Source organism: Acinonyx jubatus, chromosome D3 (assembly GCF_027475565.1).
Source record: "Acinonyx jubatus isolate Ajub_Pintada_27869175 chromosome D3, VMU_Ajub_asm_v1.0, whole genome shotgun sequence".
Classification (NCBI taxonomy): Eukaryota; Metazoa; Chordata; class Mammalia; order Carnivora; family Felidae; genus Acinonyx; species Acinonyx jubatus.
The window spans coordinates 47,390,163-47,408,122 of NC_069392.1; the positions used below are offsets into that span (position 1 = coordinate 47,390,163).

Below are 17,960 nucleotides of genomic sequence, written 5' to 3' on the forward strand. Positions count from 1 at the left end.
CAGAGTGGTGTTTGCTTCTTAGGCTGTACTAAATTGGGTATAATGCCAAGATTAGGGGCATTTTAGTTGAAGAAATGGGGGCTGCTTAATCTGGTGAAGGAAGTTTTAAGGGCTGATGCAATGTCTTTCTTCAAACAGTGGGGGCCAGTGGCCCATGGGAGGTCAAAGGGTAACCAAGGCCTGTTGCATCTGATGGCAGTGAGCTCCCCATAATGGTAGTAAAAGCCTACATTTGTGCAGGGGTTTGCCATTCTCCATTCTCTCTTACTTGCTCCCCACACAGCCTTTAGGCAGAGTTGAGGCAGACGATGTGCCCTCATTATAGCTAGAGAAACTGTACGTCTAAAGACAGAACGTTTAAGTGACCTGTTCAAGGTCATACATTCACAAGTGGCAAGGCTAAGGCAGGAATCCAGATGTTCTGGTTCCCAGTGTGAAGGACACTTCAAGCTTCCCATGATCAAGGTGTTGAAAGAGAAGCCAGAAGACCATGGCAGGGATGTCGTGGAGGTGAGTCCTTCCATGGGAGAGAGAAGGGCTGCCTTGAAGACCCCCAGCTCTTGGGGCACCTGGGTAGCTCTGTCAGTTAAACTCAGCTCTTAATCTCAGGATAGTGAGTTCGAGCCCCCCACTGGGCTTCACGCTAGGTGTGAAAACTATTTAAAAAATAATTAAAAGAAAGAAAAGCCCCCAGATCTGTGTGTCTGTGATGGTGAGGATGCCCTATGAAGGATGTTAGGCTTTGCTGCAAATTGCCTATGTTTGTCACTGTGCAGATGTCCCCCACCAGCCACCTGGTGAACACCAGGCTTGTGAGAGGAATGTTCAACATGAAAGCTGAGATGGTGCTTTCCCTGACTTTGTGCCCTCTTCCATTTAAAAATGAGTTACATCATTTATTCTAAAGGATGATTTAAGGAAATTGCTGCTTCTGCCTTTTGGAACCATGTGTCTAATACTTGGGGCTTTACTTCAAGGTTTATGAGTTCTGAATTTTTTAAAAAAAATATCTATTTTTGATGGGGGGGGTGGGGATAGAAAACGAGCTAGCTCATGCAAGTGGGGTAGGGGTAGAGAGAGAGGAGACAGGATCCAAAGTGGGCTCTGTGCTGAGTGGAGAGCCCCACGCAGAGCTCCAAGTCACGAACCATGAGACCATGACCTGAGCCAAAGTCAGACGCTTAACCGATTGAGCCATCCAGGTGCCCCAAATTCTGAATTAATTGCAGAATCAAGCTTTCATTTGTCTGAGACTTCCTAATTGGTGGGAGTGGCAATCAGACACATTTAGTGTGGGTTAAAAAGCACTGGGCAATATGACAACTAAATGCAACGTGTGATTCTTGACTCATTCCAGGATGAGCAAACAAAACAAAACAGTTCTAAAAAAAATTCTTGGGAGTGGTGTGTGTGTGTGTGTGTGTGTGTGTGTGTGTGTGTGTGTGTATAAGAGAGAGACAGAGAGACAGAGAGACAGAGAGAAAGGGGTGAGGGAGGGAGAGTATCAAATCAGTGTTAAATTTCCTGAGAGTTACGTAGGAGTATGTTCTTTCTCTCAGGAGATTTCATGCAGAAGTACTTAGGGGTGAACTGTCAGGATAGGTGCAGTTTATTTTCACATGGTTCAGCCAGAACAACACAGAGAGAAGTGGGAGAGCAAATATGGCAAAATGTTAACAATCGATGAATCTAAGTAAAGGGTATGTGGTGGAATTTGTACTTGTGTTTCTGCTTTTCTGAAGGTTTGAATGTTTTCAAATGAAATATAGGGCAAAAGTAGTTAACACTGAAATAAAGGCAGATTTCAAGAAACGTTTCTACTGTATTGTGAGCCTAAAAATGAAAAGCTCCAGTGAGTGGTAAGTAGGCAAGTTGAGGCAAACCGTGTTACCTTTTGTCTTTTCTTAGCAGTGGAAAGCCAGGAAGCCACAGAATAAAACAAAGACTGTTTTGTGTGGGAGATGAACTCATTTATCAGCCACATTCAGACTGGAGAGGCAGAGGGAAAGATCAGACTGTTTAAGTTTCTTTTCTCCACCCCTATTCTATCGCTCTGATTAACCCTATAGTTACTTCCTGATGCTTATAAGAAGAGAAGGCAGCCCCACCTAAAATGCTAATATAGCCAGGATTCCAGTATGTTGCCACGCATACAGCATCTTTGAACTAGAAGCCATCGTTACTTTTGCTTTTCTGGCAAATACTCTTAGTTTAAATAAGTACAGAATTTAAGAATCTATCTTTAAAATTAATATTGAAAGTCAGATAATTTGCCAAGTAAAAGAAGTGACGTTTAAAAAAATTCCTTACAAATTCATCTAGAGAGTAACAAAATACATCTTTTACATAAAAGTGTTGCTGGGAAGTGTTTGGGTTGCGAATGTGTAATTTGGAAAGTTATTACACTTGTTACAGACACTTTTATGGACCCAGGAAAATTTTACACAAGGCAGGTTCAACCTGTTTGTCAATCTGCTGTTCCTCCTGGAACCCAAAGGAGTCCGTAGGGCCTGGATGCAATAGTTGGCCAGAGCTGACTTAGAATCTGGGCTCCTTCGTTGATTTACTCTTTGGCTCATCCCTAATATTAAACTATTTGTGTCTTCTTGTTTTATTTCCCTGATGAGTCTTGGCTAGTTTTATCAATGTTGTTGATTTTCTCAAAGAACCAATGCTGATTTCATTGCTTTCCTCTATTGTATATTCTGTTTCTGTTTTATTGATTTCCATCCTGATCTTTATCATTTTTGTTCTTCTGCTTCCTTTGGATTTCATTTGCTCTTCAATTTCTAGTTTCTTAAGGTGGGAGTGAGGGGTCATTGACTGGAAGACTTCGTTCTTTTCTCATATAGATATTTAGTGCTATAATTACCTTCTGAGTACTGCTTTAGCAAAATCCCATACATTTTGATATGTTATATTTTCATTTTAATTACGTTGAAAATACTTTCTAAATGCCTTTTGATTTCTTCTTTGATTCATGTGTTATTTAGAAATGTGTGTTTAGTTTTCAAATATTTGGGGATTTTCTAGGGATCCTTCGGTTGTTGATTTCTTTTTTTTTATGCCTATTTATTTTGAGAGAGAGAGAGAGAGAGAGCGAGCTCACATCAGGGAGAGGCAGAGAGAGAGAAAGAGAGAGAGAATCCTAGGCATGCTCTGTGCTGTCAGTGTGGAGTCTGACATGGGACTCAAACCCACGAACCATGAGATTATGGCCTGAGCCAAAATCAAGGGTCAGATGCTTACCTGACTGAGGCATCCAGGTGCCCTAACAGTTAATTATCCTTTAAATATATTTAAGTTATAAGAAATAAAGCTTTTTGTGCTTACCTGTGTAGTTATCATTTCCAGTGCTCTTAATTCTTTGTATAGATGCAGGTTTCCATATGGTATCATTTTCCTTCTGTCTGAAGGACTTCCTTCAACATTTTGTAGAGAGATCTACTGGTGATGAAATCTTTTAGCCTTTGTATGTCGGGAAAAGTCTTTGTTTTTTGAAAGATACTTTTACTGGGTATAGAAATGTAAGCTGACAGTTTTTGTCTGTCAGTACTTTAAAGTTGTTGCTCCATGGGTGCCTGGGTGGCTCAATCATTTAAGCCTCCAACTCTTGATTTTGGCTCAGGTCATGATCTCGCAGTTTGTGAGTTTGAGCCCCACATTGGGCTCCACACTGACAGTACGAAGCCTGCTTGGGATTCTCTTTCTGTCCCTCCCCTGCTTACACACGTGCTCTGTCTCCCTCCCTCTCTCTCTTGAAATAAATAAACTTAAAAAAATTAAAAATAAACAATAAAAAATAAAGTTGTTGCTCCAATGTCCTCTGGCTTGTATTGTTTCTGACAAGAAATTTTTTATCATTTTTATCTTTTCTATCGTTTTTATCTTTTTTTCTGTTTAAAACTTTTCCCTCCCCCCATGGCTGCTTTTAAGATTTTTTTTCTTTATCACTGTTTTTAAGCAATTTGATTATGATGTGCATTGGTATGTTTTTCTTCAAGTCTCTTTTGCTCAGAGTTCATTGAGCCCCTAGGATCTGTGGGTTGATCATCATCTTCAAGTTTGGAAAATATTCAACCATTATTTATTCAAATATTTTTCTGTCCCCCACCTTCTACACACATTGCTTGAGAGAAACTTCAATTACGTGAAGTTGTCCCACAGCTCAGTGATGCTCTGTTCATTTTGTTTCAGCCTTTTAAAAAAATCTGTGTTTAATTTTAGTTTCTATTACTATATCTTCAAGTTCACTAATTTTTTCTTCTCTAATATGTAATTTGCTGTCAATCATGTCAGGAATATTTTTCAGACGTAATTTTCATTTCTAGAAATTTTATTTTGTTCTTTTTCATATTTTCCATGGTGCAACAAATGTGTTCAGTCTTTAGCTCCTTGGACATAGGAATATAGATTAATAACTTTTTCAGGGGCTCCTGGGGGGCTCTTTTGGTTAAGCATCTGACTCTTGGTCTTGGCTCAGGTCATGATCCCAGGGACATGGGATCGAGCCCCTGCTTAGGGCTCTGTTCTGATAGTAAGGATCCTGTTTGGGATTCTCTCTTCCTCTCTCTCAAAATAAGTAAACATTTTTTTTTAAATAACTTTTTTAAAAAAAGATTAGTAACTGTTTTAATGTTTTTGTCAACAAATTCTATAATCTCTATAATTACTAGGTTGGTTTAGATTGATTTGTTTTTCTTCTTACTAGAGGTTGTATTTTCCTGCTTCTTTGCATGCCTGGTAATTTTTTATTAGATGCCACATATGGTGGATTTTACCTTGTTGGGTGCTGGATATATTTGTATTTCTATAAATATTCTTGAACTTTGTTTTAGCATGAGGTTGAGTTACTTGGAAATAGTTTGATCCCTTTGGGATTTGCTTTTAAGCTTTGCTAGGTGAGCTCAGAGCTATGTTTAGTCTAGGGCTAATATTTCCCTACCACCGAGGCATTCTCAGTATTCTAGCCAATGCTCCCTTAATTATAAAGTTTTCCACTCTGGCTGGTGGGAATTGGAACTATTACTGGCTCTGTCTGAGCAATAGTTTTTATATCTTTCTACATAGTTCTTTGCCTAGCCTTGGGTAGTTTCCTCAGACACATGCACTGATCAGCACTCAGCAGAAGACTCTAAGAAGACCCTCCTCAGTTCATTGCTCTTCTTCCTGTGTGTGTAGCTCTCTCCTCTCAATTACCCTACCGTAGTTGCCTTGGCTTCTGTAGATTGCCAGCTCTGTCTCTCCAACTAAGGGAAACCGCTGGCTTCTGCCTGGGTTACCCTTCCCTGCACCATGTCTGGAAATTTCCTCAAGGTAGTTAGCCAGGGCAACCTTAGGGTTCACTGTTCTCTGTTGCCTAGTATCCAATCTCTTGAAAGCCATTGTTTCATATATTTTGTCTAGTTTTTTTAGTTGTTTCAGGTGGGAAAGTACATCTATTATTCCATATTGGTCAAATGTGGAAGTCCACCATGACTTTTTAAAAAATGTTTATTTATTTATTTTTGAGACAGGGAGAGCAAGCAGGGGAGGGACAGAGAGACAGAAGGAAAAAGAGAATCCCAAGCAGGCTCTGCAATATCAGTGCAGAGCCAAATGCGGGGCTCAATCTCACAAACTGTGAGATCATGACCTGAGCCAAAATCAAGAGTCAGATGCTCAACTGACTGAGCCACATAGGTGCCCCGGTCCAACACAACTTTTAATTGGGCAAAATCCAAAGTAAACATTTAATAACCCATAGTGCTTAAGGGCTTTAATATTATTAATAATTAATGCCCTAATGTATACCAGTTGCTTTACACATATTTTCATTTAATCTAGTGTTTATGAGTATTAACAAGCTCTCCAACTGGTGGAGTTGGTAACATGGAACCCATACTCTGCATGTTTTAGGAATAGTAGACTTCATTTGTTTATTTTATCTGTCACCAATAGGCATTTCTTTAGCACCTACCAGGTGTGACATAAATATAAATAAGTCAGATCTTAAGTTTGGCCCTTAGATGTAGACATGTAAATATATTTTTCAATATCATATGGTAAGTGCAATAATAAAATAGGGTGCTTTAGAACCATAGAGAGGGGTCACCCAGCTGAGGGGCACATGGGAAGGTGGTGATAGGTAAAAGGTGTCTTAAAAGATGAGTGGCAGGTCATTAAGGAAGTAAGAGGGTAAATATATTCCAAAGCAGGGAGTCTTAATATGACACATCGGAGCTGAAAACAGTATGCAGGAGGCCGAGGATGGCCACAAATGAGGTTGAGAGGTAGGCAGAGTTAGAGCAAGGAGGGCCTTGGATGCCACCCTAAGGATCTGAGATGATTCTGAAAGCAATGAGGAACCACCTGGGGCTTTTAACAGCTGAGTCAGCAGGCTACTGGGGCGGGGGGTGTAAATTTCGGACGCCCCTTCCAATTCTCAGCAGAAAAACGAATTAAGATCTCATGGAAAGAGTCCACAGAGGAAGAGTTGATAATATGACATTGAGAAGGGGTAGTAGGGATGGAGAGGAAGAGACTGGGTTGAGAAATGCTTAGGAGATACTTTATGTCAAATTTGGTGACCCGCCAAAGTAGGGAGGGTGGGAAACGGATTCCTGTTTGGGTGGGAGGTGGTGTCTTGAACTGAGATAGGATATTTAGAAAGAGAAGGGATAGAGCTAGGGGTCAAAGTAAGTTCAGTTCTGGATAGTCCAATGGAAATATTTTGCAGACTCTGCATCTGTCATTGCTGATGACAGAATATATTGAAATAAATCATTTTGATAAGTAAGATTATTTTAAATAAGATTGCATCTTACCCACTTGCATAACTCAAAGTCAAATGGCAGAACTATGTCTTATTTGTTACTGTATTCTCAGAGCTGGCTACCCTGCCTGGGGATCTGGGAGAGATTGGCCCTGAAGCACAGGTGATTGGGAAGCCATCGATGGATGAGATCGCACAGGGAGACTGAGAAGAGCAATGACACACAAGAAAGAGATGTTCATGCCTTGGGGTGAGAATTTGAGAAATGTGAGATGTGGTGGCCTTGGGTCATCGGTGGGCCCTGTGAAATACCATCCAGATACAGCTGAGCTGCTTTGTCAGTGGTTTTGGTTTTTGGTTTTGCCCTCATGTATTTTTCAGATTAACACAAAGGCTTTTACTGATTATGCAGAAATCCTTTTGATCCATCGCTTGACTAGCTTTGCTTGGAAGAAAAGTTGTAAGAAATAATGGGTGGGTGTGAGGGTAGGAGTTGGAGGGTGGTTAACACAGAGGCAGAAAGCTATTGGAAGGATTTGGGGGTGTGGCTGTAGTTGCACCCTCTGGGGCTATGGGAAGTCAGATTTGAAATTACAATGGCAGTAGGGAAACGATTACATAGGTCAGTGTTCTATTGTACAAATTACTCTGCTTAAATTAAGAGCTATAACTGAATTATGTTTAGAAATATGCAGTCTACCTTACAGAATTTCAAATTTTCTGGTATTCATATGTGTTAAGAGACCACATATTTGATAATATGACTCAGAACAATGATATTTTAAAGAATACAGTATCATTTCAAATAAAGAGCAATAATGGATGATATATTTCAGTTTTAGGGCCACAAGCAATCCACCTGCCACCACTTTCTCTTGCCAATCCTGTTGCCCATTACCACCAACACACAAACCAGCTGCATCAAATAGGTCACTCAAGTTGCAGACCTTTAAGTGATCCTTTAAAGCCTCCTCAAGCTGGATTTAATCAACTGTCCCTACTGGTCTTTCTTCTTCTCCAACTGAGGTGATGCATCCTTGACTAGGATTTGGTCTTAACCTTCCAGAACAGGCTTTCTGAGTCAAGTTCTAGAGTTTGAATGGAATGCACAGCAAGTGTTTCTCTGGTTTTTTCCAGTCCTGTTAGTCAAGAGGATAATTTAATACCTGTACTATCTGTTCCTTATTCTGCAAGCACAATCTGATAGATGGATTGGGAGGAGTGCTGAAATACTGGGTTTCACATTGAGTGCAGGAGAAAGAGAAACTGGGGGCCGGGAAGGAGAAGGAGAGAGAGGGTGAACTTGGAGTCATGTGAAATACAGTGGGATTGAGCTCTCTGAATCTAACATAGATCAAAGCACGCACAAAGGAGTTTCATGGTAAATGGTTAGGAGTATAGATTTACATACCTTTTCAAATTAAGGTCTAAGATCAGTATTTAAGTTTCGAAGAAACCCGCACACATTAAAGCATATGGGAAAAAGCAGATTCCCGCACACCTGGAGTCAGCTATTGTTACAAGTGGTAGGTGCTACTGTAATTATTTCCTGTGTTGTAACTTCTGTTCATTCAAGCCTCCGATAGCTTTTTAAGATGAGGTGGGAGAATTCTGTAGCTGGTGGACTATTTCCACGGACTGGGCAATTCTCTAATTAAGAAAGGATGAGGGCCCTTGGGTTAAATTTCAGTTAAGAATTTCCCCGCCCCACTAACTCCATTTGAAGTATCCATTCTGTCTTTCAAAAGAATAGAAAGCAACTATTGTTTAATAAACATCAGTGAAGCAATAAAAAAGGCACATAACAAAAGCATCCCAGGGAGAGGGGGGTTATCACCCTCTATTCCTACCTAGATCGAGGGAGCACAGTGATATCACCAAGTATTTTCCAAACTTGCCTGATCAAAGCATCACAAATGGTGGACATTGATTCACAAACTCTTTACTTAGAGATTGAGATTCAGGACATCTGTGGGGACATGGGGTGAAGGGGATGGTAGAAGACTGAAACCTATAACTTTACCAAGTGCTTTTTGTGTGTCTTAAGAATGGGCAAATTTGCAGAACGCTGATATGATCAATGAAGAACTCATTGGTGGCTCTTCTCAGAGACACCACGCCTTATCAGGGTTTAGTAATTCCTAATCTAACCGGTTAATCACTGCAGTGACATTTTTGTCTAGTGGCTTTCTAATGAAGCATACTGAACTTGCCAAGGACAGAGTAAAATATTTTTTCGCATGAGTTAGAAAACCAGAAAGAGTTGAGTACAAGATATTAACCAAACATGGGGTGTGTGTGTGTGTGTGTGTGTGTGTGTGTGTGTGTCGTTCCAAGTTTCTAGTGGACTTTGGTAAACATTTTTTTGACATACCAATGTCCTCATCTGCAAAATTGGGCTAATAATGCCAACTTCAGAGGGTTTCCATGAGGACTGAAGGGAAGAGCATCTGTAAACCACTTAGCACAGTGCTTGGCACGTAGTAAGCATTTCATGAAAACTTATTATCGCTATTGTCAGTTATACACTAGGATTTAAATCTTTATGATCAAATGATATTACGACTGAAAGTTTGCCTTAAGTTTTCATACTTTTTATAAGTTGTATCTTCAGACAACTTAGTTCTGTGCCATCACATGCGATTTTACCCAAATGGAATTTTTCTAGAATGCCTAAAACTGCTTTATTATTTCATAATTCTCAGAGCTACAAATCCTGCAGATGTCTTGTTTGATCTGTACATTTGAAAAAAACGAATCAGTTCTAACATTCGCGCATCTAGAGATTACACAAAAATCTAGATTTCCAGGTTTTCTGAGGAAAACGAGACATTTAAGCACATGGGCCCTTTGTTCTCCTGTTGGAGAACCTGCTGGCGTTGAGTAGGGCTGCCCCTTTGAATGGGGCACACATGCTCTTGCCTGTCCCCTAATTTATACGACTCACCTGGCCCTTGTAGGCATCTGAGTTTGTCATTTCTGCACCCAGGATGGTGTCTTATTTTCTCATACATCTGCGGATCGTCAGCTCTCAGACTGGTTAGTAGGTCATGAGTGGACAAATGGGAAAAACAGCAACTTAACTGTCCTTCACACCAACAGACTGTTTCAGCCTGTCAAGCCTGCAAACTCCCAGCTGAATATGCATGGGTCCCGGTTTCCATGATGCCCCCAAAGCTCCTGAACACAGTCTGTCCCCAGCCGGGCACCCAAGGTCAACTTCCACTCCTGTCCAATTCCACTTCCTTTGCCAGCCCTGTTTGACTCTTCTCCAGCTGACCCAGCTGCATCCCACACCACTCTGCAAACCTGCCTTACGTTGCCCCACTCGGGGCCTCTGCCCTCCTTCTGCACCCCTTCCGCAAAAGGCTACCCGTCTTTCGAATCCACCTTGATAGTCCTTGCTTTGTAAGTAAGAATGACACTATCCTGTAAGGCCTAAGCACGTGCCCTAATTCTGCCCCTGGGCGTGCAGGTCTCTGCCCCCTCCCCCCCCAGCACTCCCCAGCAGAAACCATGTCACCGTCATCATAGTCTCACCGAGACAGAGTTCCTGACATATTGCAAGGTGTGCTCTCAATATTTAAATACAGGAACACATTTCCATTTTAAGGAGGAAATGCTTCTAATTAATAGTCTGCTTCCTCATCCTACTACAACATGAAACCTTATTTTTCATCAAATAGTGCGTTTCAGCCCTCCTGATAAAGCTCAACCGAACATTAGCCTTTATCGTATCATTTACCTAGTGTCTGAGAGTATTAATTCTTTAACTGAGAAATGGGGATAATACAACCTCTAGTGTGGTCAGAAGGATTCAGTGAGTTAGCTGCAGAGAAAGTGCTTAGCGCAGCAAACATGAAGGGCGTGGCTATTATCATTACTATGTAGAAACCCACCTAGTTTTTAGAAGCCAGTTTAGAAGTGTCTTCCTTCATTCTATTTTTCTAAAATACTTCTTAGGAGAAAGCAGGTGGAAGATTATAGTTTGTGTGCCTGGCTAAAGAAATGCATTTTGCTCAATAAAATAAAGCAAAGTAAAAGGTTATTTAAAATATCAGTGGTTCAGGCAATAGTAGCTTTCTTAAAAGTATGCTTCTATAGCCACCACGGTGATGCTTGATTCAGGAAAAAGATCACCAATCAGTGTGCAAACTGGTGGGCAAAAGTGTGTTGAACAGGATATTGATAGTCTCACAATTTCAACCCAGAGAGTATTTATTAATCCCAAAGAGAGAAAGCTCCTTTTCCATTGGAGAAATTTGGTGGATGTCACTTAAACTAAGTGGTCAAAATTACCATCGCAAAAGCAAAACCATAACTCACATGCAATATGATTTACAAAAGCCAAAAATAAAAACAAAAACAAAAAATAGAAATAAAAAAATTACCATCACCATTGTGGGTCAGATAGACCCTTCTGAAGTGATGTAATAAGGAGATAACATCACCTACATAATATACTTGCAAAAAAAAAAAAAATTAACCTGACTCTACCAATGAGAGACCAACCAGAGAAATCCAGAGACATTAATAAATATAGCACATAGGCCTTGATCAGATCCTTTTTAGGAAAAATGAGCACAGCCACAAAGATCCTTTTCGGGATGACCAGTGACATCTGGATACACACTGCAGATTAGATAATAAAAACAGGGCAGAAGGCAACTGTGACTCAATTATATTTTCAGTGACCAGCTCTTTCCTGAAGATTCCGGGAATCTGTTATAAAGCCTTGCAGTGTGAAAATTACATGTGATATAGGTTTGCTGCATTGGACTGGATTAGAGGATTAGAGTTTTTGTAGAAAGAATGTGCTTCTGGGTTGCAGTTGTATAAATGGGTATAAGAACTCAGCGAAGAAGAATGTAGATGCTAATCACGCCCACCATGCAGTGCAGTGTTTGTGGGTTGTCTACGAGCTGCATAGAGTGTGCTGGGGAAAAGTTCCCAGATGACAACCAGTGGGACAAAGTCCCAAAGCAGGGCGCTTGCTTTATTTCGAGCTTGCAGGACATGTTGCCTAATGAGAATGGATTGCTGGGAAAATCAGAGTGCGATTTCATTGTCCTTTTGGTACGGCAGCGGGGATGAGCAGGCAGCCGGCGGGAGCGTCCCTGGCTGTCTGGCATGAGCCAGTGCCGTATTAGCCTCAAATATGGGGAAATCAACCAACCATGTGCAAGACTGGCTGGCAGTCATTAGAGACATCCAGTGTTTGGGCCTCTGTGTTTCAGGGGGGATAGGAGCATTAACAGCTTACTTTTAGTTTCAGAAGCCAGAGATGTTTTCATTACTGGTATCCTCAGGCATAGACTTTTTAATTTAAAAAAAAGAAAGTAAGTTCAGGATGGAAATCGCCTATCACTACAGGAATGTCTTTGCAGCAGAAACACATGATGGTTTACCTGTCAATCTCACCATCGTGCCGGCTTTATTGTGTCTGGAATGAGGAAGCAGCAGCAGGGAAGACAGGTGAGGCGGGGTACACAGAGGGGCCTCTGGAATCGCTAATACCTCAGAAAAGCTGAAGGCTTAATTCCAAAGTGGTTTTGAGACTTCAGGTTTCTTACCTCTTGGGGCTAATAAGAAAGCGACCATTCGGCTTAGAACTTCCCTACTTCCTCCAAAGTCATAATGTCCCACTTTTTGGATTTTTTTGGACAGGTGTTATGGTAGATTCAAGTTGGCTACAAATTCTTTTGTCACTCTCCCCAGCAGGGGGTAGATTTTATCCCCACCCCCCCCCACCCCCACCCCCCTTGAATCTGGGCTCTCTGTTGAGCCAAGAGACTGTGCAGAGGTGCACTGAGCAATTCCAGGCCTGGCCTTTCAGAGCACTGAGGCTTCCGCTTCCTCCCTCTTAGAACACTTTTGCCAGCAGCAGGGGACCCTCCCTCTTAGACCCCAGCTCCCATGCTGGGATGGGGTCAAGCACATGGCACGGAGGTCCTGAGCCAGTATGGACTGGCAACTCATGGGAAAGCCACGTAGGACAGACATTTCAGCCCAATCTTGCCCCTTGACACCCTCGTCACCCCCTGCCGCAGAAGCAGGCCAGCAAAGGGTAGGCTGCTCAAGTGACAGAGAATAAGATGTTGCCTTAAGCTGCAAACTTTCGGCGTGGTTTGCCCTGCAGCAACAGATACCTCAAATTTATAAACGAAAAGTTTCATGAGAAGGAAGATCATCTTGCTAACAAAGCACAGGTCAGAACACTTGCCGGGTGGGAACAGAACTGTTTTGAACACACGATAACATCCTTTATCTTTTAGTGGCTTTGACCTCAAAACCAGCCTCAGCTGATGTCTTCTGGTGTCCAACACAGAAAATTCAGAAAAAGAAAAATCTCATTCAAATACAGCTTCATCCTGACATGCGCGTTTCACACAGACCTTATTTTTTAAACAGAGTTTATTGTATTTAATACATTATAAAATTTGAAAAATTGTAGGAAAGCAGCAGACTCAAACTGGAGCAAGTCTAACAAGTAATAATTCTGGCCCCTTTGCAAAACTGATCAGTTTAAAAACAAAGTCATGTTCACATCTGTGAGGCGGGCAAAGAAGTGTGACTTCTGTACAAACTACATTTAAAATTTCATGTCTAATGTCTTTCGAATGTAGTGTGCTCATGAAGAGTTTTTCTGAAGTCCTGCCCGTCCCGCCTAAACAGAGGACAGGAAACCTCCATCCTGCAAATAAACTCTATTCAAGGTGTTTTTTTTTTTGTTTTGTTTTTTTAAAAAAAAAAAAAAAGGAAAAAGAAAGACAAAGGAAAAGGAAACAATGGATGGCTGTTGGCAATGAAAACCGTAAGGAGATGCGTCCTCACTGCTCATGGCTTGTTTATCGGTCAGAGGCCTTGGGAGGCCCAGGACACTTCACGGCCATCACAGCACCAACTGTAGCTACCACCTTTTTGAAACTTTTTTTTTTCCTTTTTTTTTGCATTTCCTACCTTTTGACATATATATATATATATATATTTATATATTTTTTTACACCTTGAGGATATCACTATTCCAATTGTTCCCATATGAATACAGGTGTGGTCTCTATTGGATATCAATGTGTCTGTTTATTCAATTTTAGGTCCAGGACTTGGTTTTGTTGTCCCAGCTGCACATAAATGTCCCTTTTTTGTTTGCGTTATTTGTTGTGTACGTTTTTTGTTTTTGTTTTTTCCTTTTTGCATAAGAAATCTGTCCGTTTAGTCCAGAGGCTCTTGCTTTATCCGGATGACAGAGGGCCCGCGGGGCGTCCGCCTCAGTTCCCGCCGCAGGACGTACTCGCTGAACTGGGACGAGTCCACTCCTCCTCCACAGGAGGCCACGATTTCAAATCCTCTCTGCTGCAACCTCTCGAGGACCTGCACAGGGCCAAGACAAGCATCTGGTTAGGGGGACACAGGTCCTCTGGCCACACGAACAGCCCAAAGAGGTGTCCTGAAGTTTGAGATCTTGTGCAGCCCTGGTCATTCTTACCCACCCCCCGAGTCTCTCTGAGTTTCTGCTTTCAGAGGAAGGCCCTGCACTAAAGGGCAGGAGGGGTGGAACGGTTGTGTCCAACACCCAAAATACGCCTTCACATGCTTGCCGCTCACGTGCCGGTTCATTGAATAGTTGCAACCACCTTGCTTATTAATGGGTGGTCAGCCCATTTCATACCCGGGAAAACTGAGGCTCACAGCCTATAAGTGATGGAAGTGGGTTTCCAGCTCAGCTCCGTTTGGCCTCAGATGCCACGTTTCTTGTAACATGCAACACTCCCTTCTCTGCAAAAAGAGAGGGTTTACCTTTCCAATCTCATCACTAAAATATCTTCTATGAGATGATAAATGATATGGCCAAATGATCTGAATCTACTCAGCCAGTGAGTCATTCTCAACCCATTCACTCTCAGCGCCACCACTGCTGAAGTCTGCCTGTACTAACTTCATATATTTCAGTTTGGAAGACAGATGTAATTTCAATGGCAGAACCAAAGGACTGCTGAAGACAGTTGAGGTTTATCTACAAGTTTTTGAGTTTGTGGCATTTGAAATAGATTTATTGCCTTGGGTGCATTCAGGGAGGCAAGAGTAATTGCAATGGTTAGATGTTAGAAAACATATCCAAAATAAAGATATTCTAAACTTCTCATATAATAGTAACTTCTCATAAGCTCTTCAGTTTTGAAATCAAATACCTAGTGCCAGAAAGATCCCTGGGTTGGTCACCGACATGTCCGATGGTCTTAAATGTAGGAGACAATTCCTATGCTCTTAGGCAAAAATACAGAAAGTTGATCTACAGCATTGCTTCCTTAGGAATCCAACAAACACTGGACTTGCAAATGTTCCCTGGGATTCTGGCTATAATTAAATTACTTCTACACCACTCTAAAGGCAAGATGACTCAATCATAACTTTAAAAAAATTCTGGTTTAAATTTTGGGGGGAAATGAAGTGGGATGTTATTAACTTTTAAAATGTACTCAACATAAAGCAAACCCTTACTGTTTCTTCTTAAATTATTATTTTTTGGTTGCCTACTTTTATGTGGAATATAATTTGCTATTTTGCAAAAGAGCTCACTAGAGATTAGAAAACAATAGAGTAAACTTTCAGAAAACTACAACTTCTAATGCTGGCCAATTAAAAAAAAAAAAACCAAGGGGCGCCTGGTTGGCTCAGTTGGTTGAACATCTGACTCCAGCTCAGGTCACGATCTCACAGTTCGTGACTTCAAGCCCCATGTCAGGCTCTGTGCTGACAGGGCAGAGCCTGGAGCCTGCTTTGAGTTCTGTGTCTCCCTTTCTCTCTACCCCTGCCCTGCTCACACACACACACACTCACTCTCTGTCTCAAAAACAAACATTAAAAAAAAAATTTTTTTTTAATAAAAAAAAAACCCAAGGCTTTATGAGAACAAAATGAACATTCTAACCTACAGTGCTCTTATTTCTGTAGATATATCCACAATGCATATGCACACCAGTCAGCAAGGGACAGAACGAAGAAAACAATCCCTATGTTCAAAGTCAAGATGTGCTTTGGTGGTAGTTAAATAAAAAGGTGAGGACCCAAGAGCTAAGACTTCTCCAGCAGAGGCAGGAATGTAGCCTTTCAGCAAGAAAAACCCCAGTCTGCCTGGCCAAACCACTGCACCAGAAAGGATTCTTTGCCTTCACTGGGAGAGGAATTGAAAAGGTAGAAGCTGTGAACAATAAAGAACGTAACTCTGATATTGTTTGTCTTGCAGTGATGGAAGGTTGCTAAACTGTTAAATGTGGAAATCCCCAAGCTTCCTCCCTAGGGGGTCTGATACATCTAATATGATAATTATTCCATATGACCCAGCAGTACCTTGAATGTGCTCAAAGCTTATTTCAAAGTAATGCAAACAGCTATGCTCCTTGGCCATTTTTTTTTAAACATCAATTTGTCAATAACAAAATTCCTTAAAGTTAGTGATCACTTGGGAATATTAAATCACTCCAGGGCTGGGCTGGAGGTATCAGGTCTTGTGTGTCTTATCCCAAAACCTGTGAATGCCTAGAGGACGGTGCCTATTTCTTGGTTGGTGGAGCAGGAAGCTGGAGTCATCGATTACGTTGTGGTCGTGTCATGGCTGTGTCACTGATGATGTTAATCCAGATGAAAATGTCCACATCTGATCAGACTTGAATGACTGGGAAACTTGTCAGGCATATGAATTTGTCCCACAGCCTGAGTGGTGGGCTGGGGTTTTGTGTGAGACATGGGGCCCTAGAGAAGCAATGCTGTCCTGGCTCTGATGGGCACTGCCTCCTCCCTCCATCTGGAGGGGGGCTGGGACAGGGAGCGTTTGTAGGAGGCAAACGGCTTTCAGAGTTTCAATTAACACCGGGCCTTGCGGGTGCACCTCTGGCCCCATCCAACCCAGCGGCCACCACACTGCCTGCCAGCGTGTGCCTTTCTCTTGCCCTCCCAAGACACAGCTCCTGCCAGCATCTCCTGCTGTTTTGTTCTTGGACGCCTGTTTGTAAATTTTAAAAATTGTAAGTAGTGGGGTGCCTGAGTGGCTCGGTCAGTTGAGTGTCTGACTTTGGTCATCATCTCATGGTTCATGATTTCTAACGCAGAGCCTGCTTCGGATCTTCTGTCTCCTCCCCCCCCTCCCCCCGCCCTTCCCTCACTTGCTCTCTCTCTCTCAAAAATAAAATAAACATTTACAAAAATTATAAATAGTGGTGGAACAATCTTCAAGGGGCAGAATGGTAGAGTGGGTGCTTCTAGTCTTTGAGCTGTGGGAGGGGTTTTATTGGGTCAATAAAGGCATAGGCCCACTCCAATTAAAAAGAGGTCAGGAGGGGGTGCCTGGGTGGCTCAGATGGTTGGGCGTCCAACTTCGGCTCAGGTCATGATCTCGCTGGTTTGTGAGTTCGAGCTCCGCGTCGGGCTGTGTGCTGACAGCTCAGAGCCTGGAACCTGCTTCAGATTCTGTGTCTCCCTTTCTCTCTACCCCTCCCCTGCTCACACTCTGTCTCTCTCTCACAAATAAATGAATTTAAAAAAAGGGGGTGGGTGGGAGAAACCCCAAGCCCTTACTCCATTGACTTCAAATCGTTTTGAGTGACCTAGACCTGGAGTTAAGACCCAGATGTGCCTCTGCTTTCTCATCAGCAAGACAGGGGGGCTAACGGCGCTGACCCATAAAGACTGTTACAAGTAGACAAGGCACATACAACCCTTGGCGTGGGGCTGCCACACGTTAGTTACGATAATGAGCAGACCAACCAGCGTCTAAGGGACTCAGCACCTCACGTGTAAACCCACCTTCTGAATTCCACCCGTCTCCTCCCATAGACTTCTCCATCTCAGAAAACAGGAATCCCATCCATCCAGTTTCTGGGTCAAAAATCGTAGTCATCCTTGGCTTCTGTCTTAGAACCCACAGCCACTGTCAGAAACCTTGTTAGCTCTACTACGTTCCTGACATTCAGAATCGTACGCTTCTCAACTGTTGCTAACTGGTCCCTTTGCTTCCGCTGTTCTCCCTTTGCTGCCGGAGGATTCATGTTCGGAGCTGAATTACATCATGCCACGCTTTTGCTCAAAATCCTCAAATGGCTTTTACTCACACAAGCAAATGAATGAAAACCAAAAGAAACAAAACAAACAAACAAAAAAATCTCAGGGTGCTTCCCGCCGCCCAGGAGGCAATCCGTGATCTGTTCCCAGC

General features: G+C 42.2%; 1 protein-coding gene across 3 annotated transcripts in view; it reads right to left on the reverse strand.

Moving 5' to 3' along the window:
• Positions 1-13,150: 13,150 nt before the first annotated feature.
• KCTD1 (potassium channel tetramerization domain containing 1) overlaps positions 13,151-17,960 on the reverse strand; it is a 186,337-nt gene continuing 181,527 nt past the window's right edge. For all 3 annotated transcript variants that reach the window (XM_053206433.1, XM_053206434.1, XM_027068682.2), the window contains exon 5: positions 13,151-14,125. In XM_053206433.1, coding sequence (XP_053062408.1) covers positions 13,967-14,125 — 159 coding nt within the window. In that variant the 3' untranslated portion in view covers positions 13,151-13,966. The remainder of the gene's footprint in view (positions 14,126-17,960) is intronic.